The sequence below is a fragment of the Esox lucius genome, chromosome 18 (assembly GCF_011004845.1).
Source record: "Esox lucius isolate fEsoLuc1 chromosome 18, fEsoLuc1.pri, whole genome shotgun sequence".
NCBI classification, from domain to species: Eukaryota; Metazoa; Chordata; class Actinopteri; order Esociformes; family Esocidae; genus Esox; species Esox lucius.
In genome coordinates, this window is record NC_047586.1 from 7,466,021 (window position 1) to 7,493,327 (window position 27,307).

At 42.2% G+C, this 27,307-nt stretch overlaps 2 protein-coding genes, 1 long non-coding RNA gene and 2 other non-coding genes across 13 annotated transcripts; 1 reads left to right on the forward strand and 4 right to left on the reverse strand.

Moving 5' to 3' along the window:
• Positions 1-260: 260 nt before the first annotated feature.
• syncrip (synaptotagmin binding, cytoplasmic RNA interacting protein) lies at positions 261-9,217 on the reverse strand. Of its 6 annotated transcripts, none has more exons than XM_010882790.5 (12): positions 8,965-9,216; positions 7,668-7,854; positions 6,139-6,257; positions 5,953-6,060; positions 5,668-5,781; positions 5,346-5,522; positions 5,035-5,170; positions 4,324-4,529; positions 3,831-3,980; positions 3,614-3,735; positions 2,904-3,445; positions 262-1,557 (listed from the first exon to the last, which is right to left on the reverse strand). In XM_010882790.5, exons 1-12 carry the CDS (start codon positions 8,965-8,967, stop codon positions 1,532-1,534), a joined length of 1,890 nt encoding a protein of 629 aa, XP_010881092.3. In that variant the 5' UTR covers positions 8,968-9,216; the 3' UTR covers positions 262-1,531. The 6 variants fall into 6 exon arrangements, with proteins under 6 accessions (XP_010881089.3, XP_010881088.3, XP_010881092.3 ...); XM_010882789.5 differs by having other exon boundaries at positions 263-1,560; XM_010882793.5 differs by having other exon boundaries at positions 263-1,557; positions 3,061-3,445; positions 8,965-9,215.
• A 3,472-nt stretch (positions 9,218-12,689) lies between these two features.
• Positions 12,690-15,012, reverse strand: LOC105017849. Of its 3 annotated transcripts, none has more exons than XR_828551.4 (7): positions 14,918-15,012; positions 14,113-14,218; positions 13,876-13,925; positions 13,645-13,667; positions 13,330-13,434; positions 13,093-13,142; positions 12,690-12,891 (listed from the first exon to the last, which is right to left on the reverse strand). It is a non-coding gene; the product is annotated as an uncharacterized LOC105017849 (long non-coding RNA). The 3 variants fall into 3 exon arrangements; XR_002198123.2 differs by having other exon boundaries at positions 13,636-13,667; positions 14,783-14,998; XR_828550.4 differs by having other exon boundaries at positions 12,696-12,891; positions 14,783-14,998.
• On the reverse strand, positions 14,004-14,071 carry LOC114829504. Its single transcript, XR_003777419.1, has one exon. It is a non-coding gene; the product is annotated as a small nucleolar RNA SNORD50 (small nucleolar RNA).
• On the reverse strand, positions 14,314-14,381 carry LOC114829447. The gene has a single exon (XR_003777364.1). It is a non-coding gene; the product is annotated as a small nucleolar RNA SNORD50 (small nucleolar RNA).
• A 92-nt stretch (positions 15,013-15,104) lies between the features above and the next one.
• Positions 15,105-25,912, forward strand: bub1 (BUB1 mitotic checkpoint serine/threonine kinase). Of its 2 annotated transcripts, XM_010882798.3 has the most exons (24): positions 15,105-15,270; positions 16,281-16,340; positions 16,512-16,847; positions 16,972-17,015; positions 17,129-17,208; positions 17,302-17,348; positions 17,451-17,626; positions 18,636-18,760; positions 18,857-19,197; positions 19,363-19,409; positions 19,511-19,630; positions 19,892-20,005; positions 20,136-20,220; positions 20,326-20,401; positions 20,507-20,669; positions 21,279-21,348; positions 21,468-22,263; positions 22,306-22,498; positions 22,602-22,702; positions 22,918-23,079; positions 23,232-23,389; positions 23,553-23,730; positions 23,826-23,932; positions 25,074-25,912. In XM_010882798.3, the coding sequence occupies exons 1-24, from the start codon at positions 15,248-15,250 to the stop codon at positions 25,267-25,269; spliced, it is 3,798 nt and encodes a 1,265-aa protein (XP_010881100.2). In that variant the 5' UTR covers positions 15,105-15,247; the 3' UTR covers positions 25,270-25,912. The 2 variants fall into 2 exon arrangements, with proteins under 2 accessions (XP_010881100.2, XP_010881099.2); XM_010882797.3 differs by having other exon boundaries at positions 21,468-22,498.
• Positions 25,913-27,307: the final 1,395 nt, after the last annotated feature.

The window sequence follows — 27,307 nt, forward strand, 5'->3', positions numbered from 1 at the left end:
GAAATGATCTCGAGCCACCCTTTCCGTGTAATCTCCAGCGTCATTTTGAAAGTGACATATAACATTATTTAATAAACACATCCGGATGGCTATATATTCCAAACCTACAACGGTTTCGTCGTGGACTGTTAAATTGTCAGCAATGTCACTAATTTCCATAACATTTATATGTATACACTTCTGTTGGATGGACAGTCATGGATGGAAAGTCATACACATATAGTTATACAAGAGCACTGCAATCAGTTACTGATAAAAATCAAGACTTTTATTTGTTTTTAAAACAAGGTAATCCTCTCACTTTACAGTATAAAACAATTTATTTGCAAGAATGCAAAAACACTTACAATTGTTTAAAACTGGAAACATCGTTTCAAAGAGTTGTTTATGATGATACAGACTTACTGAGGAGTCAACATAGTAAAACCTGATCAAGTTCCTTTCTCGGTTATGCAACAGAAAGCTGCAGTATCCCCTTTAACTGGATAAACCCAGTCATATTCAACTGCAACTAATCACATGCTCAATATGATGGAGATTCAAGACACTTGTCACATCAAACATGACAAAAAGGCAGCTTGTTGGAAGGCTGATCTACATTCATGTTGTGAAACATGATTAGGAAAATATCTGTACAAAGTAGGCGCACTGCAACCTTACAAAAAGGATGTGATCATATACAAAAGTTAAGACATACTACCCCAACAAGGAAAGAAAAAAGGAACACTGCAACGCAGTAATGTCTTTCTGTTTAAGGTTTTTACAAAAGTAACATTATGATAAAACTATTGTACAACCAGTAACTACATTATCTGAAGAAGCACATAGCCAATTCAGTTCAAACCAGATAAAAACAGGGCTTGTTCTTTCACTCCTTACATGAGCGAAACGTGCTCTGCTGTTGCCAGACACCACCTGTTAGGGGTGGCAGTTTGGGTCAAGCCCTGCTTTTATCAAAGCCTTCCTATATACAGTACAGACAGGGCAGTAGAATCCTCTGCAGTGAGGTAGTTAACCAACCCTTCGAAGACAATTGCTGAAAATAACCACTTTCTGGAATGCCTAATCATTTACGGCAAGTTGTACACTAAAAACCTGCAAAATATCCAACCCAACTCAAAACAGGATTAAACATGTCTATTCCATCATAAAGCTGAATTATTAAGCACAAAATATACATTAGGATCAAGCTCATCTGAGCCACTTCAAACTTACAACAAAAGTGCAAAAGACAACTACATTTCATTTCAAGATGAAGAGTCCGCTGGGAAATCTCAACATCTTCATTCATAGTCATGGCATATTCTTTGGGGACAAGGGAAGGGGGTAGGTGGCAAGCTTATATCAATAAGTCCAGGCAAGTGAAAAGTTTGGTCATTTGATCGTATTCTATTGTGGCGATTCTGGGAGATGTGCTCCTGTAAGGCTGGAAAAATCACTGGACCATCAAGTTGACCTTACCATCAATTTCCACTGGCAGCTTCCGGTGTAACCCCGCATAGAGTATCAGGTCAGTCTTCATAGTGACAGGTCAGGACCGGCCTCGACCCCTTTTCCCTGCTAGTCAGGTAACAAAAGGACGCAATTAGAATATGGATTACAGCTGAAGACCACACAACATGTAACTACAGTTAACGGTGTCCTGCAAAATTTAAAATGACCAAACCATTTGAGTAAAAGAAAAAAGCCATTGTTCTAAACATTCAGCTCTTTGCCATGCAACAGGTCTGTGTTCAGGAAAAAGTCAAGCAGAACAGTCACACTGCTGCATTCTTCAAAAGGTGACCAGTCAAGTTAGGGGCCAAACTACAAGCAAAAAGCACTAAATACATACATGCATACCAATTATCTATCAATGTTCAGTTAGGATTTTTATTAGAAACATGCAAGATCAGTGTTAAGGCTACCAGTAATTACATATATCCTAGTGGGAACAAGAAAAGCTTCACAAATTGTGCTTTAATGGCCAAAGGGACAATCTCTCAGATTCCACACTTCTTTTTGAAGCATTTCTTCAACAAAATCAATTGAATTATGCTACATTTTTATTTTGGAAATTTAAAAAACATCTTTAAATACAAATTGAAAAAAAATAAAAAAATGTACTGAAATGAGAGTATGTCAGTACACATACTTATGTGGAAATATGGATTGCTGTACTAGGTGATTGACAATCTTATGGCATGCAAAAATGCAGCATGTGTCTACAATAGGCAAACCTTTAGTCATTTTCTTCCACAAGGAGCCTTTAAGTAAGGCAATTTGAAGAGAGAATTTGCCAAAACATGAATTTGCAACACAATTTGAAGTTTTGTACACTTGTGCGTGTATGTTTATTAAAAGCAGACAAACAGCAAAGAATACAAGCCAAAATGTAAAGCCAAAAAATAAATAAATAGGACTGGAGTCCTCTTTTTTTTCCTTCTTGAAAAACAAGAAACTGCATTTCATAGCACTATCTTCTGTAACATACAAATTAATTCCATTTGGAGACATAAGCTTCGTTGCCATTAGCTACTTTAGACATGGAGACCAGAATCGCTAAAAGCATACATAACAGAGCCAAATAGACAGCTGCAGCACATGATTGCAAATTTTGTTTGCAAAGTTTCAAACCTGATTATGGAAATCGCATTAAAACTAGAATTAAATAAAAATGTTGCCAGATCAGGTGGGAGGGTGTGTACTGTTCAAATACAAGCGGATTATTAAAATATATACAAGACAAAACTTGCCAGATGTCACCAAACTGAATAGTAGGGAGGCAACCGTATGGATTTGGGACCAATCAGATCAACTATCTAAAAGAGGATTGGGAATCAAAGCCCTGGCGTTCTACTTCCACTGTTGCCCATAAGAATCCCGGTAAAACTCCTGGTTGTCAGATTTGTAACCATAGTTACCAGAATGATCACCACCTTGGAGCGGTTGCTGAGCAATGGGATGAGAGCCCCAGTTCTGATTATTGGTCTGGCGCCGCTTGGAATCTGGCTGGTTGTACCCATCAGCTTTGCGCTTTCCTCCCACATTTCCACCGCGGCCACCCCTCACACCACGTACCCCGCCGCGACCTCTCTGCTGCGCGCCTCCCCTGGCACCTCGCACGCCGCCTCTGCCCGACCCGGGGCCGCCGCCGCGCGGGGAGTAGACACCTCGGGCCCTGGGGGAGCCCGACCCGCCGCGGCCTCTGGCTGGGGGTGCCCCGCGCGCACCTCTGCCCCCCCTTCCTCTAACGGGAGCCTGAAAGTCGTCGTAGGCGTAGTAGGGGTCCTCGTACCCGCCGCGGTAGTTGTGGTAGTCGTAGCCATAGTAGTCGTAGTAATCCTCGTAGCCGTAGTAGTCGGGGGCGTAAGAATACCCTCCCCTGCCAACTCCTCTGCCCCGGCCTCCTCTTGTAGGAGGCGGCAACTGAGGCGGCCCGTAGTTGTAATAATAGTCATCGTACCTGTGTAGGGAGACAAGCAGAGTACGGCAAACACAGCGTAAGGACCTGCGCACGCACGCACGCACGCACGCACGCACGCCACTGCTCTGATAAGATAACTTAGACTCTCTCCAGCTTCAAGGAGGAGTAGAGACGGGAAACGTGTCACATTCTGAAGACTGGTCTTACATGTTTGTTTTGGCTACTTGTCTCTGAGCTTTACGTTCTTTCCTCTTCTGATCGGGGGGCTTTGCAAAGACTATGTCAATGTGCTCTCCCTCTAGGTCTTTGCCATTCATTTCAGCCAGGGCCTGTGGAGATCAAACGAACCAGTGATTGTGAAATTACCCACCTTACGTGCACGTATTTACAGCAGAGTTTGTTATTAGAAACTGAAGATCAATACCTTGACTGCTCCGTCCCGCTCATCAAAGTGAATGAAGGCATAATCTTTTAGCTTTTTCACTCGCTCCAGTTTACCAAACTGACCAAAGGATTTTTCAAGTATTTCTTCTGTGACACTGTTTGCAAGGTTTCGGACAAACAAAACTTTGACCTGTGGGTTGAAATGCCCGAATAAAAATATGATGAGAACTTTAATTGTTGTAACCACAGAAAGCAGTCCAGTGGCCTAGGGTGAACAATCAATCTGTCCTGCTGCGATTTGAGCACAACCCAACTTTCCCCCACCTTTTTCCAGCCAATAAAAACCTAAACAATGTATTTGTTAGATGAGTGATTGAAGCTTCAATTAAAAGCCTATAAATCAAGACTTTGGAAATAATGAAAATCTACATGGCCCTGTTTAAAAGGACTGCACCATGTAGGAAATAAAGTGCCATTTGGGCCAGCCATTCTTTGCTCCAGCATTTCCTAACCTTGTATAGCAGATCACCTACCTTGGCCATGACCTCTGGATCCGGGTCCTCAATAGGGTCTGCCCATTCTACAGTAACCACGTTTCCCCAGACCTTCACCTTGCCACTCATTAGCCTCCGTCTGGCCTGAGCAGCAGTTTTGTGGTCCTCGTATTCCAAGAAGCAAAAACCTCTGTTTTTCTTTTTGTCATCTGGCTGATGGTACAATATGACATCATGAAGACCCTCTGTTGCAAATGAAAAAGACAGGTCAGATTCATGCTGTCATTTCCCAAATTTAAAGTAATTTGCTGGCCCTTTTAGACTGATCATTCACCGTTCAGCCAACCTCAGAATACTCACAATATAGGAACAAAGTTTTAAATGATTAAAAACATCAATTGATGATACTACAAGTTTCATTCCCTGACCAAGGCTCAAACCCTGGTGGCTGTGTCCTTCCAAAACCAATAGATAACATGGCTTAGACATGGTAGTAACATGAGGCATGAAAGTATAGATTTTTCATTTCACTAAATAACTGTATCAGAAGAAATTGTCAGAAAGTAGCCATGCTTTCCGATAATGTTTAACTTATTTGGATACACAAGGACTACATTTTAATTAAATTACATTTTTAGCAATGTAAGTTCACCACAATATAATTTCTAATTAACCTGGAATTCACCAACCCCACGAGACATCACTGACAGAACACTGCTTGCATCCCCGATCAACAATGAACTTTCTAACCTGTGACTTTAGCAAACTCCTCCACAATCTGGTCTTTCGTTTTACTCTTGGGGATGGAACCGACAAAGAGCCTGTTATTGGCAACAGATATACACACTCCAATGTGTTTGCCGGGCCGTATTTCATGATTGTTACACTGGAGAAAGAGGAGATTGTTCACCAGAGTTAAATGCAAACTGGAAAATTTCCTACATTATTTTACATTTCAGTTATTAGGCAGACACTTTCACAGAGCAACTTGAAACCGACTACACCACTGAAAAGTGATAAAAATGCGATAAGTGGAACGTCAAGGGAAAGGAGACACTAACCAGGTTTACTGCCTCTGAGGCTGCCTCCTTAGTGCAGAAAGTGATGAAGGCATAGCCCCTGTTTAGGCCACTAAGTGGGTCCATCATAAGACGTAGATCCCAAATAGGTCCTGCCTTCTCAAAGAGTGGGACCAGCTCATCCTCAAACAAGTCTCGAGGAATCTTCCCTACAAATATCTGAAAGGGCGTCAAAAAGAAACATCAGATAAATGCGTAGTTCTCTGATACATTGAGCTAAGCCAAATTTATGGAGTCACTCCTGAAATACAAAAGCAATCGAGTCATTCACAAATATTTGCTTATCGAAAATTTAGATCTTCACCTCAGTTCCAACAGTGGGCTGAGCACCTGAATACACTGCCTCTGGAGGGGGTCCTCCATATTTCCGTTGACCCGTCGTCACATCAAGCGTATAGCTGGTTCTATCAAGCAGAGCCTGCAATTACAAAAACTTTATTTTCACACGATCACAATCAGCTATGCAGAAAGAAAAACAGCAATAAAACCAATAAAACCAAAATCTAAATAAAGCGGAACACTGACAAGCTCAGCCAACTCAAATGCTCTCTACAAAGTGCATGGAACTTCAATCTGCAAGTCGACTTACTTTTATTTTTGCCTCATCTGGTCCTTTTGTGGTGTCTGAAACTTTGGTCCCATGCTTCTCCCTCTGCCTGTAAGTCTTCATTACTCCACAGAGAAAGGCACTTTTGTTCTGCGAAGGAAAGATCAATAATCAGTGTTCCCAGTGTTATAACAAATATCCAACCAAGTGCGACTGTCTCACACTTACTTGCACATGCGACAGATCGCTCTCCTTGAACTGAAGCAGGACATGGAAGGCACCTTCCTCGTCAAATTCTTTCAATGCTTCAATAGCCCTTTCATCTAGGTCACTGTGCGCAGCCAGGCCTATAAAAGAGCAACATTTGTAGTATCGCTACTTTGTTTGCCTATGACAACCATGACATTGAATGTGTCAAATTAGATCTTATCAGTAAAGCGTCACAGCAATGTTGTGTTACGGCGGTTTAAGTCCAGATATCATCAAGTGGACAGTTAAACAAAAACTTAGACATTACTAAACATTTGGAAGGAACTCCAAGCAGATTGACCTTTAGGAAAACTGATCGATTGTTTGAAACAAACATTACAATGACAGAGTCACATTTATTATAGACCACAATATTTTACATACAGACCATATTTAAGAGGACCAAGTACATGGGTCTACTTTGTGTTATCCTTTTTGCCATGGGAAAAGAGATTGCGATACTGGGATCATCACATCCAGGAAAGGCACAAACAAATATTACAAAAATATCTGAACTTCCCCACTAGGCTTTTCTTTTGAAGCCTAATATAACAACCATGTCCAAAATCTGTCTTTGGTGGACATCAACCGTCTCTGCCTAGACAGCTGCTGCCATTGTTACTGCAAATGGCCATCTGGCCTCTGATGTCCCCGAATGAAGACAACACCTCCCCATCGATCCACCCACTAAAGCTTCTCAGTTTCAAGAGTGTGCTAATCCCCCAAACCTAATTAAGCCATAGCACTGCGTCGCACCTCAGTTCTTTGGTATAGTGAAGTGTTGTCTACATTCACTGACCATCACTCCCAAAAATATGGTATTGTTTTTGTAAGCCATGACCAGACTTTCAGAACATGTTCAAGGGCTACAGACTGGGTCAGGTAGAAGCTGAATAATGTCCACAAATACAGCTTCTAGTTGGTTTTGTGTATGGACCACAAACTCCTGGCTTGAAAATGTTAACCTGTTTAGAAAGTTCTCATAACAGATATGGAAAGTGTGATCACATGGTCATCCAGAGAAGCAGGTGCTATCAACTTTGGTTTAGCTTTGTTTGCCTCGAAGGAGACTAAAAAGGCATTTAGCTAATCCGGTAGGCTTGAGTAGCCAGGAAGCCAGCTGTGTATTCCTTTGAATATTTTTTCCAATGTGACAAATCCCACAGCTACCCACTAGTTCAAATAACACTCAATGTCCGCAACAAGGTGAGTAATCACAATTTGATTTGCTGAAGTTATTTACACTTACAGGAAATGATGGAAGAGATCAAAATAAAAAAAATAAAAAGTTACGATAATTCTCCTGTTGCTAGCAGGGTTGACAGTGAGGACCTCTGCAATGTTTGGCCTAACCATTGGCCACACCCACTACAACATCCCCGCCGCTGGTGGAAAAACAATCCTCCACTGTATATTTTTGAAAACAGGTAAAAACTGAACATAGTTGCCTTCCCAGGTAAATTAAAGCTTCAAGTACAACTATAAATAAAACATGCAATTGCACTTACCTGCTAAGTAAATTTCATCTAATTTCTCTGCAATTTTCTGTGGTAAACCAGAGTCTAATAAAGCCTGGAAATGGTCTGAATGGTTAACAGCTTCAGGTGTCTCCACTGTAGTTGTGTCCATTGGTTCCTCAGTAACATTTCCATTTACATGATCGGTCACCTGATCAGTCGCCATGTCTCCAGACATCTATGTAATTCAAGAAAGATTAAGTTAATTACTGGGAAAATAGCTTTTTCAAATTGCAGGAAAAGCACCATTGCACACCAACACAGCTGTTTTAACCTTCAAGGCAGAATCTACACATACATAAACCAATGCCACTGTGCTTCATTTCATTTTCTATGGCTAGTAAGGCACAAGTTACTAAATTGTAGTGGCAATGCTAAATATATAATTCAATTACAGTATAGGAACACAACCAACTTTATGTAGACAATGTTGTCAACTACAAACGCCGACATCTCGCTTTTTTTTTTTTTTTTTAAACATAGCTGCTTGGAGAAAAAAAAAAAAAAAAAAAGAGTATGACACTAGAAGTCCAGAGAACAACTGGCTACAATCTGTAGTGTACACGGCCGGCTTTAGAATTTCGTAAACGTTCGCGTTAAATTAACGTTACCTCCACGTAGATATCCAGTCAATCGCTAACATCTTATCTGCCTGGATTCATATTGGGATTCGTGTCGGAACTAACGGGTTAACGTTTTTCACAACCATTAATCGTTTTTTTCGGACTTCATAACTACTTAAGCTAAGTTTAGCAATGCACCGTAGTGAGGTAGTCAGCTAAAGTACTTATTTTAACTACCGTCACCGAGTTATAAAGACGTTAAAACGAGAGTCTGTTAACGTTAACCAGTTAGACTGCAATGTAGCCACCGTCGTTAACCATGAAATATTGTATATATTGCAGAACTATAGTTCGGCATAAAATTACAAGGTGTGCAAACAGATTCAGTAGTATCCCAACATTGACTACTGTAGCCGGGCAGGACTAATCAAGTCAGGGCAACCACGCCGCATTATAGCCAGCTAACTACTGCATTATTAGCTAATTATAATAGATCGCTAGTTAACGTTAACTACTTTTATTTTATGCCTTCGCCGGCTAAAATATTTGCAATGACTTAACGTGCAGCTAAAGAAAATAGCGTTAACTCTGGAATCCTTCATATTTCAAAATGCCGGGTAGGAGTGTACTGCTGCTTCCCACATTGTTTGAAAGCACTGCCAGAACAAATAACTTAACCTATCGGTACTAACAGCTAACTTGACCAGTATCCTTATCATGCTTACCATTTAATAGTTCCTTAGTTACGAGTGCACGGCGCAGATTTATTCTGAATTGTAGGTCTTATTTAAACAAAAAATTTAAGAAAGAATACACGACTCCCAGCCCAGAGCAACTACCTAGCTTGGCTTGGTCGGTTTGAGTTCTTTCACTCCGGTCCCAATGATGTAAAATGGCGGCTGGTTGATGCCGCCACTGCTCCTACTAGATCTATGGGGTTTCTGTAACTACAAACCACGGGCTAGTACATTTTTGCTGTGTACAGGGATGTATTCATTTCCCCGATTCTGTTACAAATCACGAAGAGTAACTTCTTATACGCTCCTTAAAACTAATGTTTGCACACCTGGAGTAGACCCATTTCAATCAGTTTGCACAGAACATATTGACAAAACGAGAAAAGGTTATTTTGATCAATGTATTGACATTGTCAGGAAAATAGCAATATTCTATGGAGGACCAAACCTGCCAAAATTTGAAATAAATAAAGTAAATAAATGTATGCATAAAAATAGAATAATAAATGTATTAATTAATATTATTTCCCTATTTATAAGTCCTTGATTATTCATTTCTGTACTTATTTTTTCAGTATTCTGTTATTTATGTATTTATTTACATATTCTTTTATTTCTTTATTTCTGTATTTCCTTGTCCTTCAGCTAATGAGGGGGCTGGACTTTAACAGTCAGAAATAGCAATCAAGCACAGAGCAGCAGATAGAATCAGACTTTGAAGATGGGTGAGTGCAGTTTTAGATCCTTGGCGCATCCCCATGTTGCCAATCACTAATCCTAGTATAAGCACATGCATCATTTTCTGCATTGATGAAATTAATTAGGTATAAAAAAAACTAATGTTTTCTGAAAAACAACGTTTTTACCAAGTGAATAGGCTACAAGAATGACGTGTCTTTGTGGGTCTGTCCCAGGAGTCCTGGCAATACATAAATAAATAAATACATAAATAAATAAAAGAATACATAAATAAATACAGAATTAAAAGAATACAGAAATAAATAAATACAGAAATATAATAATACTGAAATAAATAAATACAGAAATACATTTATAGAGAAATACAAGATTATGGAAAATAATATAAAAATAAATACAGAAATTATTGATAAAGGAATTAAATAAATAGGGAAATACTGATTGATGCATTTAATATTATATTTTTATGTATACATATTTATTGATACATTCATTTATTTCATATTTTGGCAGGTTTGGTCCTCCATAGAATATAGCTACACTCCTGACAATGTCAATCTACTATCTTCATCACTTCTACCTATTCACTTTATACAATAAATGTTGCCATGGTCTAGACCCAAAATAATGCTTAAGGGTACCAATAACAATGAAATTCTGATTCTCACTTCAGCTCCTTTGAATAAATGGACATTCATAATAAATTTACACTGCCCAAACAAATTACCGCATTTCTCTTTCTGATATTTTGAGATGTTGGCATGTGATTTTATATATACTTATGGTATACTTAGTAGACTTGGAGAGTAGTTGGGAGGATGTTGAATCGTGTTGGTGTGTAACTATGTTTTGTAACTTTATTACTTGTTTGGAACTTACTTGTTTGGAACACCTGTTCAATTTCTCCTTAATGCAATTATCTAATCAACCAATCATATGGCAGTTGCTTCAATGCATTTAGGGGTGTGGTCCTGGTCAAGACAATCTCCTGAACTCCAAACTGAATGTCAGAATGGGAAAGAAAGGTGATTTAAGCAATTTTGAGCGTGGCAAGGTTGTTGGTGCCAGATGGGCCGGTCTGAGTATTTCACAATCTGCTCAATTACTGGGATTTTCACGCAGAACCATTTCTAGGGTTTACAAAGAATGGTGTGAAAAGGGAAAAACATCCAGTATGCGTCAGTCCAGTGGGCAAAAATGCCTTGTTGAGGTCAGAGGAGAATGGGCTGATAGAAGAGCAACTTTGACTGAAATAACCACTCGTTACAACCAGGGTATGCAGCAAAGCATTTGTGAAGCCACAACACGCACAACCTTGAGGCGATGGGCTACAACAGCAGAAGACCCCACCGGGTACCACTCATCTCCACTACAAATAGGAAAAGAGGCTACAATTTGCATGAGCTCACCAAAATTGGACAGTTGAAGACTGGAAGAATGTTGCCTGGTCTGATGAGTCTCGATTTCTGTTGAGACATTCAGATGGTAGAGTCAGAATTTGGCGTAAACAGAATGAGAACATGGATCCATCATGCCTTGTTACCACTGTGCAGGCTGGTGGTGGTGTAATGGTGTGGGGGATGTTTTCTTGGCACACTTTAGGCCCCTTAGTGCCATTTGGGCATCGTTTAAATGCCACGGCCTACCTGAGCATTGTTTCTGACCATGTCCATCCCTTTATGACCACCATGTACCCATCCTCTGATGGCTACTTCCAGCAGGATAATGCACCATGTCACAAAGCTCGAATCATTTCAAATTGGTTTCTTGAACATGACAATGAGTTCACTGTACTGAAATGGCCCCCACAGTCACCAGATCTCAACCCAATAGAGCATCTTTGGGATGTGGTGGAACGGGAGCTTCGTGCCCTGGATGTGCATCCCACAAATCTCCATCAACTGTGAGATGCTATCCTATCAATATGGGCCAACATTTCTAAAGAATGCTTTCAGCACCTTGTTGAATCAATTCCACGTATAATTAAGGCAGTTCTAAAGGCGAAAGGGGGTCAAACACAGTATTACTATGGTGTTCCTAATAATCCTTTAGGTGAGTGTATCTGCCACACTTTGAGAGGATGTTGAATCGCATTCATTGGATGGAGACCGTAAGCTATTTCTCGTATGCAGAAGTATAGTATGGGTCTGATATATCTTTGGGAGCATGCGTATGCCAGTTTGATAAATCCCAATTATTTTGTGCGCATGAAAATCGTAGGAATTCCACATCAGAATTTTGTTAGAAACGTACACAAGATTGATACACGAGACTGCTGGTGCACTTGGAGCTCATCACCCTAGACTGTGGAGATGATAGTGGACTTCAGGAGAAGCCCAGCTACTCTTCCCAAGATCCCCATGGGGGCTCCCCAGTCAACTCTGTGGAGTCCTTTTGACTGCTTGAGTAGTCACAACTCCAATAATTTAATCTGTTACTCTCTACAGTGCAGAAGCAGCCATACAGATAGATGAAAGAAAAACAAAAAAAACAACTAATGTATCCTACACCAACAATAAATCACAAGATCCACTTCCTTTTCCCTTGCAAACTGGCACTTGTGTAGAAAATGTCAGTGTCCCTGATTCACTGGTACTCTGGTTTTGCCTCAGGACCCAACATTCACGAGACAATTTTGTTTATTCTAAATGCTATCTGGGGAATACATGTTTATGCTATATAAGCAATTAAAATGAGCAATTATCAGACCAAGGAACTACATTCTCACTTCCAAATTGCATATTCTTGAAGAATTTAGCAGGTCACTTGTAAAAAGCTAACACATGTAGCTCCATAGAACACCCTGTGTTTTTCTCTGCTACATAATTAAATTCTACACTCTACCTAGTTTTTATTTTTAATCTGTCTTTAATTTGAACTAGTTTTTATAGTAGTGACTGAAATGTGGGTTGTAAACCCACCAGTTGAGAACCACTGCATTCCTAAATGTCATCAAACTAGCACATGATCAAAACCAATGGTTCCAGGTATAGCATTCGATTATCCAATGGGCATTCAGATTTAAAAATCAATCAAGAAAATAATTTATTAAATCAAACAGATTCCAAATTACAGCAGTCAGATCTATGCATTTAATCATATAGGAATCAATTTCAAAAGTGTCATCCTCAGCATAATTCCACTAAATCTAGTACATTTGATTCTAACAAGGGGTCCTGGATTTCCTTCTTCCATTTTTCCTGGTCTGCCATCCAGCTGCAATTCCATAAGACAGAGTTAGCCAGCAATATTAAAATGTTGCATGTTCAAACTTAGCAACTAATTACTTTGTATTTCAGATATCCATGTTTTCAGTCTTAGAGGAATCAGGTTCGGGATAGTGTCATCCTTAATACAATCTTACAACAATTTTGCATTAATCTTGCATTAATCGTAAAAAATCGTAAAAAATCTTACAGGTGTTTGAATTTTCTTTTTCTTCCTCTTTCCACAGATCTGCTGTCCAGCTGCAATTCCATGAAAAAACGAATTAGCCAACATCAGATATTTTGCATTTCAAAATTGGTGTTAAAATAATTAAACTGTATTTCAGTAATCAGTCCTGTGTCTTCAATCTTAAAACAATCATGTTTGGAATAGTAACATCCTTGATATAATTTTTCACAAATCTAGTTGATGTTAATAGATTCTTACCGATGAAATGGGATTTCACTTTTCCATTTTGTCCGAAGGTGGTAATATATTATTACAGGTGTTAGTGGATTTCCTTTTTCCGTCCATTTTTTCAGGTCTGTCCAGCTGCAATTCAAAGAGACAGTAAATATTATTGAAGACTGCCAACATACCATCCTCAATTGGCATTTTAAAATGTAGCATCAAAGTAAATTGTATTTCAGAAATCAGATCCGCGTCTTCAATCTTACAAGATTCATGTTCGGAATGGTTTCATCCTTAATACACATTTTTCACAAATCCTAGTAGATGTTAATAGATTCTTACAATTGTTACCTAAGTTCCTTTGTACCCCAGATCTTCATTCCAGATGCAATTCCATGAAAGACAGTAAATGAGTTAGATATTAAACATCAGATAAAATGTTTGTGCTCAAATGTTGCATCAAATTACATAAATTGTATTTCAGAAATTCAAGCTTTCAATCCTACAAGGATCAGGTTCGGGATAGTGTCATCTTTAATACAATCTCGCAACAATTTCGCATACATGGTAATAGATTCTTACAGGTGTTAGAGGATTTCCATTTTCCTGTCCATTTTTTCAGGTCTGTCCAGCTGCAATTCAAAGAAACAGTAAATATGATTCAAGACTGGCAATATAAGTAAAATGTAGCACCAAAGTAAGTCAATTGTATTTCAGAAATCAGATCCGTGTCTTCAATCTTTCAAGATTCATGTTCGGAATAGTGTCATCCTTAATACAATTTTTCACATATCTAGTTGGATGTTAATAGATTCTTACCGATGTAATGGAATTTCACTTTTCCATTTTGTCCGAACGTGGTAATATATTACTATAGGTGTTAGTGGATTTCCTTTATCAGTCAATTTTGTCCACGTCTGTCCAGCTGCAATTCAAAGAGACAGTAAATATGTTTAAAAACTGCAAACATAGCATCTTCATTAAGCATTTTAAAATGTAGAACCAATTTAAGTAAATTGTATTTCAGAAATCAGATCCGTGTCTTCAATCTTACAAGATTCATGTTCGGAATAGTTTCATCCTTAATACAATTTTACTAATTAGCATTTCACCTGCTATTTCTGTACTGCAGTAAACTGGTTGATTTCCCAATTGATTAACACGCGGAATGTAATGTCTAAAAAATATTTCCAACTGCTGGTTTGAAATATATCTACGGTTAGTTTTTTCTTAAATAGACAAAATCTATATACAAACAGTACACGATGATCCCTGATTACATTTTCCCCCTCCATTACCACGTGTAGTTGAGGCATGTCCTCAAGGGAAGTAAAATCTGTCGGATTCCCAAACGTCTCACTATTTTGACCTCAGATAGTAAAACAGTATAATCTATTATACTATTTTGCACAAAACCAGCAGCGTCAAAACGTAGTAACTTCTTACAGCGCAGTACAGTCATGCCTTTTTTTCTAACTTGACCACTTACTTTTTTCTTGTCCGTAAACGTTTACGAAAATGCATACTTCGATAATGATAACGCCCTACTTCGGCTTTTGGCTCGATTTTATTTGACATAACTATTTTCTATGTAGTTAAAAAGCAATCAACTACAACGACGTACTGAAGAAAATCTGCTGTCCGTTGAAAATCAACTTCCAGACGAGGAGACAAGCTGGAATTTGTTGAAATAAAGAAGGCAGATTACGCGATCCCTAAAGTTATATTATGTTTGATTCAACCAATGAAAAAGTACTTCTCATTGCAAATTCGCTGATTGGCTCCATTTGGACTTGTGACGTCGCATCTAAGCAAGCGCTAAATTTGAAATGTAACAGATAAGCTACTTTAGCTTGTCATCCTAGCGGAGTGGATATTTGGCAATTCATTTTAGAATATATAGTTACCTAGAAAATTGTGTCATTTTCATTGTCAATCAGCTGTTCAGTACGCAATGGATGTTCGATCAAATTTACAGTAAGTTTCGCAGACAAATTGGATATACTTACACAGCCTATTGCTAGCTAGCTAGCTAACTGTTGTTATTTTTCCCGACCAGTTACCCTTCTTATTGCTAGCCAACTAAATAACTTTATACTCTGTCTAGTAAGTACCTGCCATATGTCCCTAACAGGTAAAAGTATACATTTAATAAAACTTACATTTAGGGAATTTGTAATGATAAATTTATAACGTTACTACTTTTGGCCGGAATGACATCCTCGTTACTAATTCGCTACCGTAGGATGCCAATAGTTCGCAATCTTGCTATACAAAAAGGTAAATTGCATCTGCTGCTAGCTAACACAGATGTGGGGTTCTTATGTTCTACTTTACAATAATGTTTGGACTAATGCATGTGTAAACATGGATTTTTAAAAATGAATTTTAAATGGCTCCACCATTAGCTTATTTCAAATGTAAACTGTATCCCATCATAACCGCACACAATATTGTTTTACTCAAGCTAAATATAAACATGAACGAAACGTATGATCACATGCCTTTGTTGAGGAGAAACGTGATATTTCAGGGTCCCCAGGCCTTTCCCCAGGATCTTTCACTTTTGCCTATGGATAAATGCCTAACTATTGGTGTAGAGAAGTGTCTGATGACTCGAAAGAGAAAATTCCCTATTTGCGTTTAAGATGTTTTTCATGTTTGTAAATAATGTACATTCAAACAAACACAGTGGAGCCTCAAAACTTGGTTAATTCTATAATTGAAATACATTGTATTGTTAGACCTTGATGTCATAGATGGTATATTACAAATATAGTTTTGTATATACAAATATTGGATATTTGTTAGTAGTTTACATTTCTCTAGACCCATCCTTCAGTTTTTACCTAACTTGAGTTGAGGTTACCACTTTGCCATCGTTTATTTCCAAGCTTTAAGTGTAGGCCAAATGTTAGCTGTCATGTTCAGAGTCCTTTGGCAGAAGTTGAAACCAGGAGAGTTTTGAACACACAAATGTTTTCCAGGGCTTTTGAAGAGAGTTTGCGTGGATACACTGGAGACGACCCCCTTGATCCATGGGACAGGTGACTTGTCCCTCCGCTGTCGTCATCATTACTGTTGGGATCAGGGTTTGAATGTGAAGCTGGAGAAATAAAGCCAGCGGATTGTATGAGGTGGTGTTACAGTGGTGATTTGTCTAGGCTTTTGTTGCTATACTGACATTGTTAGTTCAACTATTGTTTCTATGCATTCAGGTACATACAGTATCTGGAGAGAGTATCTTCCGGGCAGTCCTGGGAAATGTCTATGGTGCTAGATCGTCTGGTACAAAGGTTTCTCTCAGAGGAGCGCTACTCCAATGACCCCCGGTACATAAACTACTGCATCAGATGTGCCAGTTATTACAAAGAGCCCATCAATCTGTATAGCCGTATATACAGCAAGGGCATTGGCACCCGAGCTGCTGTCCTCTATGTGGCCTGGGCTCAACAGTTTGAGCAGCAGGGCCAGCTCCAACAGGCAGACAACGTGTACCGAAGCGCCATGGAGAAACAAGCTGAGCCGGCTGACACCGTCCTTCAGGAGTACAGGTGACCTGAGCTGTTGTTAGCCTGTGTAGTCTTTGTGCACGTTTACATGAACAACTGTTGGCTTAAAGTGACAGTGTTTAGACCTGCCCAAGTTCAGGACTTATTCTTGATAACGTGTTCCCAGGATGTTCCAAAGTCGGATGTCTAGTGGGGGGGCACGGGCACCAGGTAAGACTGTTTTTGTGTTTTATAACTTCAGGATTGGTTCTTTGGCTGTGAAATTAACTCGTCCACTATCTGACCTGTTTTTATGCTGTTTTTGGTTTTTAATCTGGTATCAGAGGGTGTACGGAATCCTCTTCAAAATTCTCACTTTGTGAATCAGTTGCACACCCACCGAGAGCCCAGCCCACAGTGCACGGTAAATTTGACTGAAAACCTCTCGCAATGAGTGATGTGTATTTGTATTGTTCTGGAGGTTATCTGCAAATTCTTTTATTTTTTTCTGTAACAGGACACAGAAGGTCTGTCCCAACTACCAGCTGACAAAACAATACGAATGTAAGTCAAAAGACTGAATGCCAATCCTTTGTCTTGTCCCTACATTAATATTATATTTTTGGGCTGTTAAATTGTAACCCCTTTTAATGAAATCACCCACAGAATCTCTCGGTCAGAAGTTGCTGTGGTAAAGAAACCCAGTCCAGACACATTGCAGACCCTTTCAATGTACTGCAAGGATGATCTCCTCTGCGAAGGCTCTGAGCTGTGCTTTGAGGAGGTCAGAGCTGCACGATTCATTGCGAAACGCAATCAAGAGGAGAAGCGCAGAAAATTTGGTACGGTTATGTGACTACCGACCTAACAGCGCATTTCCCTCACACTCCATTTAAAGATATGCATGCAATGCTTATTTTACAGTGCGGTCAAGGACATCCTAATGAATGGGCCACATTGGGAACGGGACATTGTTTACTGACACCCACATCAGGGGTGTCGCGATATACCAGTATTGACGATAACCGTGATATTCACAAAATGAAATATTGATATCTTGTTAATAATACACATGATAAAATCATGTTCACCAGGTGAAACTGAAGTCGTATTTTCCCAAAAACTCCTCTCATGTCACTTGTAGACAAACTATGCACTGGCGTTGAAATCAACAGTTTAGCCCCACTAGAACCCCCGGGAGAGATCTGCAAAGACGCACCATATTAGTAGCCCCTTCACATTGGAAAAAAGGACATGGTATTTTTCCCAAAAGTCCTCTCAGTTTTTCCATAGCTTATTCACGGACAAACGATGAATTTGCTTAAACTACGAGTCTGGACCTAGACACTGGACCTATATACTAGTGTTTGAATGAACACTTTTTTTTGTAGCCTAATCACTAGGCGAGAATGTTTTGTTTTTTTCCAAAACCTCGTCTCGGTGTTAGGCCTTGTGGATCTTTTGTTGCTCTGGTTGCCTTTTCATTATCCATTAAGTGTACATTTTCTTTTTGTATGCTTCTATTTTTTTCATTTGTACAGTTATGGTTACAGACTCTCTCTCTGCTTCCATACCCTCGCATTTTGAGTGTAATTACTTTGCATAAAAAGGGAAACAAACACATTAAACCAAGTTGAAGATGAATTTGACTGACAGGTTTTTTCTTCTTTAAGTTTTCTATAGATACAGCGAAAATATCGTTGCCGTGAATTATTTTTGCCAAGATAATCGTGTAGTGAAAATCTGATATAGTGACTGCCCTAACCCACATCTAAAACAAACAGTAGGTTGCATGTCCCGCTACCACAGAGGGCGTTTTTGACCAATGTTTTCTTTGTGTCCGGTACACAGAGGAGCTTCAGAGGTTGCAAGACGAGGTGATGGATATGAAGCAAGTGCTGGAAAAGCTGGAGAGTAACCTGAGTGGGAGTGCTACGTTCCAGGAAAGATTAGCCAGTTCTCTACCAGTACAGCGCGTGAGGACAACATTTTATTTAGTCCCAGTTTCTGTTGTGTGTTCCCTGGATGATGTTGTGCCCCTTTTTTAAATGTGCTATGTACTTCTGTTTCAGGCACCCGGCACACATGCAACGGCTGTGAATTCTGAGCCCCCGTCTGGACGGTTGAGGGGGGAAAACCCCTCCCAAGGTCTCTCCCTACACAGGCCTGAAGCACCCGTGGGTCACTTTCAGGAAAATACAGAAGGTGCAAAACCATCTGCTCCCCGGGCTTGTTCTCTACAGGCCTCTCTGGTTCAACCCCGGCCAGAACGAAACCCGAAACCTTTTGGATTGGCCGCACGGAAGTCGGCAGCCCACGGCCCAGAGGAGCTGCAGCCCAGCGGAGTCCCGCGGCAGGGCGGGGTCTCCCAGGTCAGCAGCGTTTTGTGCCAGCACAATGGCAGAGAACAGCAGTAAGTGATGATTGGTTGATACTGCTCTCTAATGTGCGTTCCTTTATTTGAACAACAACAAAGCAGACACCCCATCTGACAGGAGGACTGTTTTTGATTAGGCATCATTTGGTCCTAGTATTTATTAGTCTGTAATCACGAAAATGAGTGGTCCTGTTTTTCCAGTGAGACATCTGTCGGCGAAGCTACCGAGTCAGAGGTGAAATTGGACTGTGAGTAAAGGTCAACCCCCCCCCCCCCCCATTGGAATTCCAACGGGTATTAAACCACTGTTCAATCACGTTGTTGCTCCCACTGTTATTGTCTCTGGCAGTGTCACAGGGGGCAACCGGGAACCTCTCCCATGTCACTCCTAACACCTCTTTGGGACTGGTGCAAGCCACCCCGTCCAGAGTGCTCCCATCCCCCACAGTCAACACACGGGAGGCGCTAGGTGAGTTGGACCCCTCATCGATTCGCTCAAATACAGGCGGTTGTTTTCTATATTGTTAATTATTTACTTTAAAAAAAAAAAATTGGTGGAAAACGTGTTGCCAAAAAAAAACGGTTGTGTGCCTCAAGCAGCTACACTGCACCTGTTTTATTGGAGGTATTCTGATGTGTTGCCATACTTGGGACATTTTACCGGGTGAAAGCGGCAAGACAAGTGGAGTCCCTAGCATCTCACCTTGCCTCACCTTGCCTTGCCTTCCAGACGCCATCATGGACATGTTTCAGGCGCCAAACCTCCTGCAGGAAGAGCATTTCCCTAGCAGCATGTCAATGCATCAGACAGGAAAGAGCTTTGACGCTGGCTACCAGGCAACAGGTATTTCAACAGCCCCCCCCCCCCCCCCCCCCCCCATTATAACTTCTCTATCTTTCTTGCTAGGTGGGTCAGATCAAAAGTTCACGACATTGAAATGTCACCGACTAATGAGTTCTTTACTTTCGGACAGGAAACGCCTGTCCGTTCAGCAATCCTCCCAGTGCCATACCGTTCGCCATCTTTCGGGATGAGAACGACGACAAGGAGAACTGCGGGTGAGGCGTCGCGTTTCTTCTCCTTCTCCCCTTTACTTTGCCGAATGTTCACCTCTCAGGGTACATTTATTAACAGTGCTTCGTTTTTTTTACTGCTCCGCTTAGTGCTGCTGCCGATAACAAGATCAAGCCTCCGATGGCCCCAGCAGGGATCCCTGTGTCTAAAACTCAGAAACAAAACGTACGTTAGCGTGATTTCGCGGGTAAAGACCTGTATCAGTTTCAGGCTCTGTGTTGAAGACTGGTTCGCCTCACAGAGCCAAACCTCCTTGTGTCGTTTCGTCAGGAATCTCAGTCGGAGCTGATGCCAGACGAGAGCACAATGTGGGGCGTGCGCTACAACTCCCTCAACTCTGTGGCCGGCTGTCCCGACAGCACCAGAGACTTTGCCCTGATGGCCCAGCTGGTATCCACGCCCTTCCAGAAGAAAGCTCCCCACTCCTGGGACGGTGAGCGGGACCACGGTGGCCTTTTGCCCGAGCTCATACGTAGGATGCGTCCCAACTTGCACGCACAGGCTCTGGTCAAAAAGATGTGGGGGAATTTTACCTACTTAAACGTGTAGTGGAGGCAGATACGCCCTGGAGGAAATTTAATGTGATTCACTGAATGGAGTGAATGGAGCTGGAATTTCTAACAGGCTAAAACGCCATCTGACCGGGTTAGTCCTTGCCCCCGCTAACTGGGCGTCAGGGTGGCCTAGTGGTTTAGATTGTTGGCCGAGTTAACCATATGATTCTGGTTGTAATCGCCAAGGGTGAAAACAGTTGGCCTTAAATGCTCCCATTGCTGTAAATGACTGTCTGTCCTTAGCACACTTACCAAGTGAAATAACTGTAGCCCCTATCCTTACTCTAACCCTAACCCTTACTTAGTCATTCCAAACTTCAAAATTGTGCGACTTCAGAGTTTTTAAAACAAGCTCTCTCCGTTGAGAGATCTCTTCTAAAGCGGATCCGCCTCCAGTGCGTTTAAGTATGTACATCTGTAAACAAACAACAACAATGGCCAGAGTTAGTGGTTGTCCCTTTGGCTGAATGTCTGTCTCTGCCGTCTAGAGAACGGACACCACGTAGGCTTCGGAGGTCCGGAAGAGGGCCCTTTCCTGCGACAGCCCACCAAACTCAGGTAACCCGTTGGGCAGACTATCGGGAACTTACGCAGTGTGGTTGTCTTGACGTCGAGTCCTCGTTGGCCCGCTAGTCTGCCCGTGTCAGTTGATAATGCCTTGTTTTCCCCTCCCCCAGTCCAATCATAGAGCAGAGCCCACCTGAAGGGCTGTCGGAGACTGGCATCGAGGGCTCTATGAGGGCACAGGGCTTTGCTGAGCAGGGCACCATCGTCGGAGAAGGGCTGGCCCAGCGAAGTCTAGCCACGTGCTCCATCACAGAGGTCCAGCACCATGCCCCCACCGCACTGTCCTTCAGAGACCAGACTGCCTCCCTGGTCCACACTGAAGGGGCAGTGGCCAAAAGCCCTCCTTCCAAGTCCTCGAAGCCAGACTGGAATGTTTATGTGAGCCCGGAGAAGCCTGTATTGCAGTCAGCTGGTCCACTCGCACTATGTGCACCTGTGGCAGAAGCATTGGTTTCGAAGTGCCAGATCCCTGGTCCCGATGTCCCGACTAGTACAGTCAAAGCCCCAATGTCTGCCTTTGACACGCCTGTGAGTCCAGAGTCGGCATCTTTGTTCGACTGGTTAGTGATCAAAAGCACAGAGGTCATGGTTGAACCCCAACTGGATGCCTTCATGAGTTCCCGACCGGTTCAGACGACGGACGGCTACCCTCCAAAGACCACAGATATCCCCATGAGTCCAGAGCCGGCAAAGTTCGGTTTGGATTTTGACATGAGTCCGCTCCGTTCGTCATCGCTCAGAATGGATATTCCTCAGAGTCCGGCTGCTCTGAAGGGAAGGTACAACAGAGACATTTCCATGAGCCCAGGTCATGGGTCAAAGGTGAACGTGGATGTGCCCATGAGCCCAGATCATGGGTCAAAGGCGAATGTGGATGTGCCCATGAGCCCAGATCATGGGTCAAAGGTGAACGTGGATGTGCCCATGAGCCCAGATCATGGGTCAAAGGTGAACATGGATGTGCCCATGAGCCCAGCGGCTCAGGGGGCAGTGGCGGCAAAGCCGGTCTCCAACCCCTGGGATGAGGAGCTGATTTTATCCCTGCTGTCCAGGCTGCCCACCCCACTGGACTCCCTGCCAAACTTCATCACCTGGGGGTGCAAAGTCCCCAACATCGCACCCAAGATGAACATCCAGATGGGTAAAGAAGTCTTTGTGTGGTAACAACAAGATAAGGACAATTTCTCTTAACGATTTGACAATTTCGCCTGTATTTTCTTAATCGATGTTATGGCCATCCACAGGTGATGGCTCTTTGTGGGTTAACTGTGTCCTTGGTCAGGGTGCCTTTGCCACGGTTTACCAGGCAATTGACCTGACAACCTCAGAAAAGATGATTTTAAAGGTATGATAGACCTTAAATTGTAGAAAACTGTTGAATGCATGGCACTTTTAATGATTAGTGATAGTTCTTTTATCTTTGGGGGTTTGGAGATAGTGATTGTCTTGTGCTGCCATTTCTAAAACGAGGAAACATGCCCAGTGTACTTTGATCTTTTACTTATAATTCCTGAACTATTTTCTGCATTCAGGACTGTCAATCCTTTCATTGATCTGTAGGTGCAGAAACCAGCCAATCCGTGGGAATTTTACATTAACACTCAGCTGAACACACGAATGCCGCCCAACGTGCGCCACCTCTTCAGCAACATCCACTCCGCCCACCTCTTCCAGAACGGCAGCGTGCTATTGGGCGAGCTCCACGGCTGCGGCACCCTATTGGTGGGTAACAACCCCTCTTCCTCACCAACTCGGCATAATCAGGGCTGTGTCTCAATCCTCTTCGTTTCCTCCCAAGTCTGCACTCAGTTCCCCTTGCTGTTTCGGTGGGGAACGAGAGGCCTCTTAAGTTGTGATGACGCTTTTCCCTGCAGAATGCCGTGAACCTGTACAAGAACATGAGTGACAAGGTGATGCCCCAGCCTCTGGTGCTGTACTTCACCGTCTGCATCCTGCACATGGTGGAGCAGCTGCACCACGCCCACATCATCCACGCCGACATCAAACCGGACAACTTCCTTCTGGGGGAGAGGTAAGGGATGGACGAGGAGCGGATACGTCCCTGGGTGTGGGCAAAGTGGACGGAGGGGCGTTTTTATTTCGATTTTTTTTACGTTTCTGTGGTTACAGTACTTTGCCAGGGATTTCGATGGTCCGTTCTCCGCTGGGTAAACTGTTTGCTTGTTGTCTTTTAGGTTCCTGGAGAACAAGTCGTTTGACCCTGATACTCTGGATCACGGCCTTGCCCTGATTGACCTGGGGCAGAGCATTGACATGACTCTCTTCCCAGAAGGCACTGCGTTCACCGCCAAATGTTTGACCTCAGGCTTTCAGTGTACCGAGATGCAGAGTGGGAGGCCCTGGACCTACCAGGTAGTGTGCGCGTACGTGCACGGCCCCGCGCCCGTCCTTTGGTGATTATGTGTATTCCGACTTGACCTGTTGATCACATTTCTTTGTGTTTTCAGACGGACTACTTTGGAATAGCTGGAACGGTGTACTGCATGATTTTTGGAACATACATGCAAGTAACACGGGAGGACGGTGTGTGGAAGACGAACGCCGTATTTAGAAGGTAACCCTGGAGCAGGGCTGCCAGTGTGTACCGTCCCGCTGTGTCGTTAGGGGACAGCTTCTCATCCGGGTAGCGGCATACCGACCTGTGACCAGGTGTCCCGCTGAAGGACAGAGTCTCTGGTTTTGGTTTAGCCGGGGCGTCCAGTGTCCTCTCTAGGCGCCCGTCCTTAAGGTTTATCAAATGCTGAAATGTTTCCATTTTGTGTTGGGTTACTATTGCGTGAACGGAAAACCTTTTCCATTGCTCCACTGGTTGTCACGAGCAAGGTTGAGTTCAGTCACAGCACTTACATTGGGGAGAACAAGTATTTGATACACTGCCGATTTAGCAGGTTTTCCCACTTACAAAGTATGTAAAAGTCTGTCATTTTCATCATAGGTACTCTTCAACTGTGAGTGACGGAATCTAAAACAAAAATCCAGAAAATCACATTAAGTAATTAATTTGCATTTTATTGCATGACATAAGTATTTGATACATCAGAAAAGCAGAACTTAATATTTGGTACAGAAACCTTTGTTTGCAATTACAGAGATCATATGTTTCCTGTAGTTCTTGACCAGGTTTGCACTTACTGCAGCAGGGATTTTGTCCCACTCCATACAGACCTTCTCCAGATCCTTCAGGTTTCGGGGCGGTCGCTAGGCAATACAGACTTTCAACTCCCTCCAAAGATTTTCTAGTGGGTTCAGGTCCGGCTAGACCACTGCAGGACCTTGAGATGCTTCTTAGTTGCCCTGGTTGTGTGTTTCGGGAAGACCCAGCCACGACCCATCTTCAATGCTCTTACTGAGGGAAGGAGGATGTTGGCCAAGATCTCGTGATACATGGCCCCATCCATCCTCCCCTCAATACGGTGCAGTCGTCCTGTCCCCTTTGCAGAAAAGGGGACAGGACCTCTACATGCTTTGTAAGTAGGAAAACCTGCACAATCGGCAGTGTATCAAATACTTGTTCTCCCCACTGTATGTGGGTGAAATATCGCAATTAGTCGATTTGAAATGGAGATATCCGACCTGTTCAGGGTGCCCTCCCGCCCCTTCATGTTCAACGCTTCTTACGGCACATCGTGGCAGCCTTTCTAGGCTATAAAGTCAAGGAACTCACAACTGGTTCTCCTGTCCTCTCTATTCTCCAGGAATCCCCTCAGTGAGGTGTGGACAGAGTTCTTCCACACTCTGCTGAATGTGCCTGACTGTCAGTCCTTGCTGTGCTTGCGGAGCCTGCGTAGTAGACTGAGCTCCGTGCTCCAAACGAACTACAGCAGCAAGCTGTCCTCGCTGAAGACCCGGCTGGTCATCCAGCTGTTGGAGAGCCGTTCGGCGCGGCGGTAGACCTCCCATAGAGCCATGACCTCTCGTGGGTCCTGTTCAGGTGGTATGCGAGGACCTGGTCTAAAGACGCCGTGTGCGCTAAGATGAGCTACCAAGTGTTGTCTGCACGACCCTGGGTGCGTTGCACTGCCGTGTATTTGTAAATGCGAAAGATTAGCCTTGAATCCATTCCCAGTCACTGTTGTTATTTTTATTACTTTTAATATTGTTTAGTTAATACCCTTATTCTGTTTAATGTGGGTTATGAAATTGATGTTGGAGGTATGGTGTATTTTTATTTCATTTTAATTAAAAAATGTCAGTCTCTGATCCCCCAGTATTCTGTTGGAACTGTCTTCATGCAGAAAGATGTCACTAGGTGTCACCCTTTGTTCAAGAAGCTGAGAAACATGCTGTTCTACCCAGGTTTACTGTAATGACCTACTGAATAATTATGTACATCAAGGTGCTTCACACTGTAGAAATGTTATGAGCTGCGGAACGGCTGTCCGGTTAATGATTTCTTACCATTCAGTTTGCATCTGGGCCACATAAATCATCCATTGTACTTATTTGGAGAGTCAAGCAAATATGTGTTCATTTGGCTCTATGCTTTGGTGTTTTCTCAAAAGGGTATCATGATAAAAAGGTTTTTAATTCGTCAGGTCCGCTCCCCTGTTTGACCTATGTGGACATTTAATCTGATCTCTTTGTTATAATTTTTTTTAAATTGTTTTATGACAAGAAATTACAGATGCTTTTAACTTTGTTCATCCACAATCTTTTTTTTTGGGGGGTGTTGATTGTGGACGGGGGACAGTGCAGCACTACAGCTATCTTTCAACAGAGGTTTTACCATTGTGAAAAGAATGAAAATGTGCAGAAATAATATTCTTAAATATCCAACCTATGTGCAACAGAGGTGTGAGTCAGAGCATATGACCAGTAAGATCAGGGGTCTTCAAACCCCTGTTTGGGGAGCCATTCCATGTCTTTGAACTGTTCCAGAGCTAGCCCACCTTTATTCAATTAGTGAACGCATTTTCACTCACTTGATTAGGTGAATCAGATAAAGCCATTCGGAGCCACAACTAAAATGTAAGGAATCTGCACATTCCTGGTTTGAGAACCAGCTGGGCTGGATCAAATCCCAGAGCCGGCAAGGTGACAAATCTGCCATACTTGAGCGGTTTACTCAAACAAGGCATGTATGTGACATAAAAAAAATATAATCAAAATCACATAATGAGTGGGGGTAGCTACAATATGGTAGGGTATGAACACTAAACAAATAATTATCAATATTGACCATTTACAGCAAGTTTTCCTCAACGCTTAAAACACCTGAAGAAGTTCAAATATGATTATGGTGAAAATTTCTCCAAGTTTATAAAGCTTTTTGGGTCTCGGATGTAATCACTGCCCATGTCTAATCAAAATATATTAGTGTTTTATTTTTCACTCATTTTAGAAACCATACCAAATATCCAAGGGGGGTGAATACTAATGCACTAAGTTCTAGCGCTTTGTCACTTTTCCAGTGCACAATACAGCTCATTTAGAGGTGCCTCCAGCTCGGCCGTGATTACGGACGATCATGAATGATTTGTAAAAAAAATTATCAGGGAGAAAGACCAAGATCCTATCCGACTTTGACAAGGCACACTGATTGACTCACACTTAACAACTCTGACGCTCTGCATTTAACGAGCTTCTTTGTGTTTGTCCACACCGTCCGTGTCCTGAACGGCGCCCTGTTTCCCTGGTCAGAAGAAGTGCACTAGGGCCTAGGGTGCCGTTTGGGACGTACGGTACATTGTCAATTATTTCACTATCTGAACCCGGGAGATGAAAAGAGAGGGCAGCGCGACGGGGGTCTGCTGCTCTTAGTGATGCTGTTAATTTAATCTCCAGGCAGCTGGAACGGTGGCGCTGAAACAGGCCAGCCTTTTAAGGTGGACACAAGAAAAAAACCTCTCAAGAAGGCTGCTGATTTAAACATGCCTTGATCTGTTTTATCCCCTCTCTTACATCCATTCAGGCAAAGATGATATCAGAG

Excerpts from the sequence above, each read along its gene's own strand:
- syncrip (XM_010882786.5), bottom strand. Across the intron at positions 5,782-5,952 it reads CAGATGAGGCAAAAATAAAA|GCTCTGCTTGATAGAACCAG; the intron begins GTAAGTCGACTT and ends TTGTAATTGCAG. Across the intron at positions 4,530-5,034 it reads GGAGTTTGCTAAAGTCACAG|AGGGTCTTCATGATGTCATA; the intron begins GTTAGAAAGTTC and ends CATTTGCAACAG.
- bub1 (XM_010882797.3), top strand. The coding sequence starts at position 15,248 with ATGGATGTTCGATCAAATTTACA. Across the intron at positions 20,006-20,135 it reads CGCTGGCTACCAGGCAACAG|GAAACGCCTGTCCGTTCAGC; the intron begins GTATTTCAACAG and ends ACTTTCGGACAG. Across the intron at positions 23,080-23,231 it reads ACGGCTGCGGCACCCTATTG|AATGCCGTGAACCTGTACAA; the intron begins GTGGGTAACAAC and ends TTTTCCCTGCAG.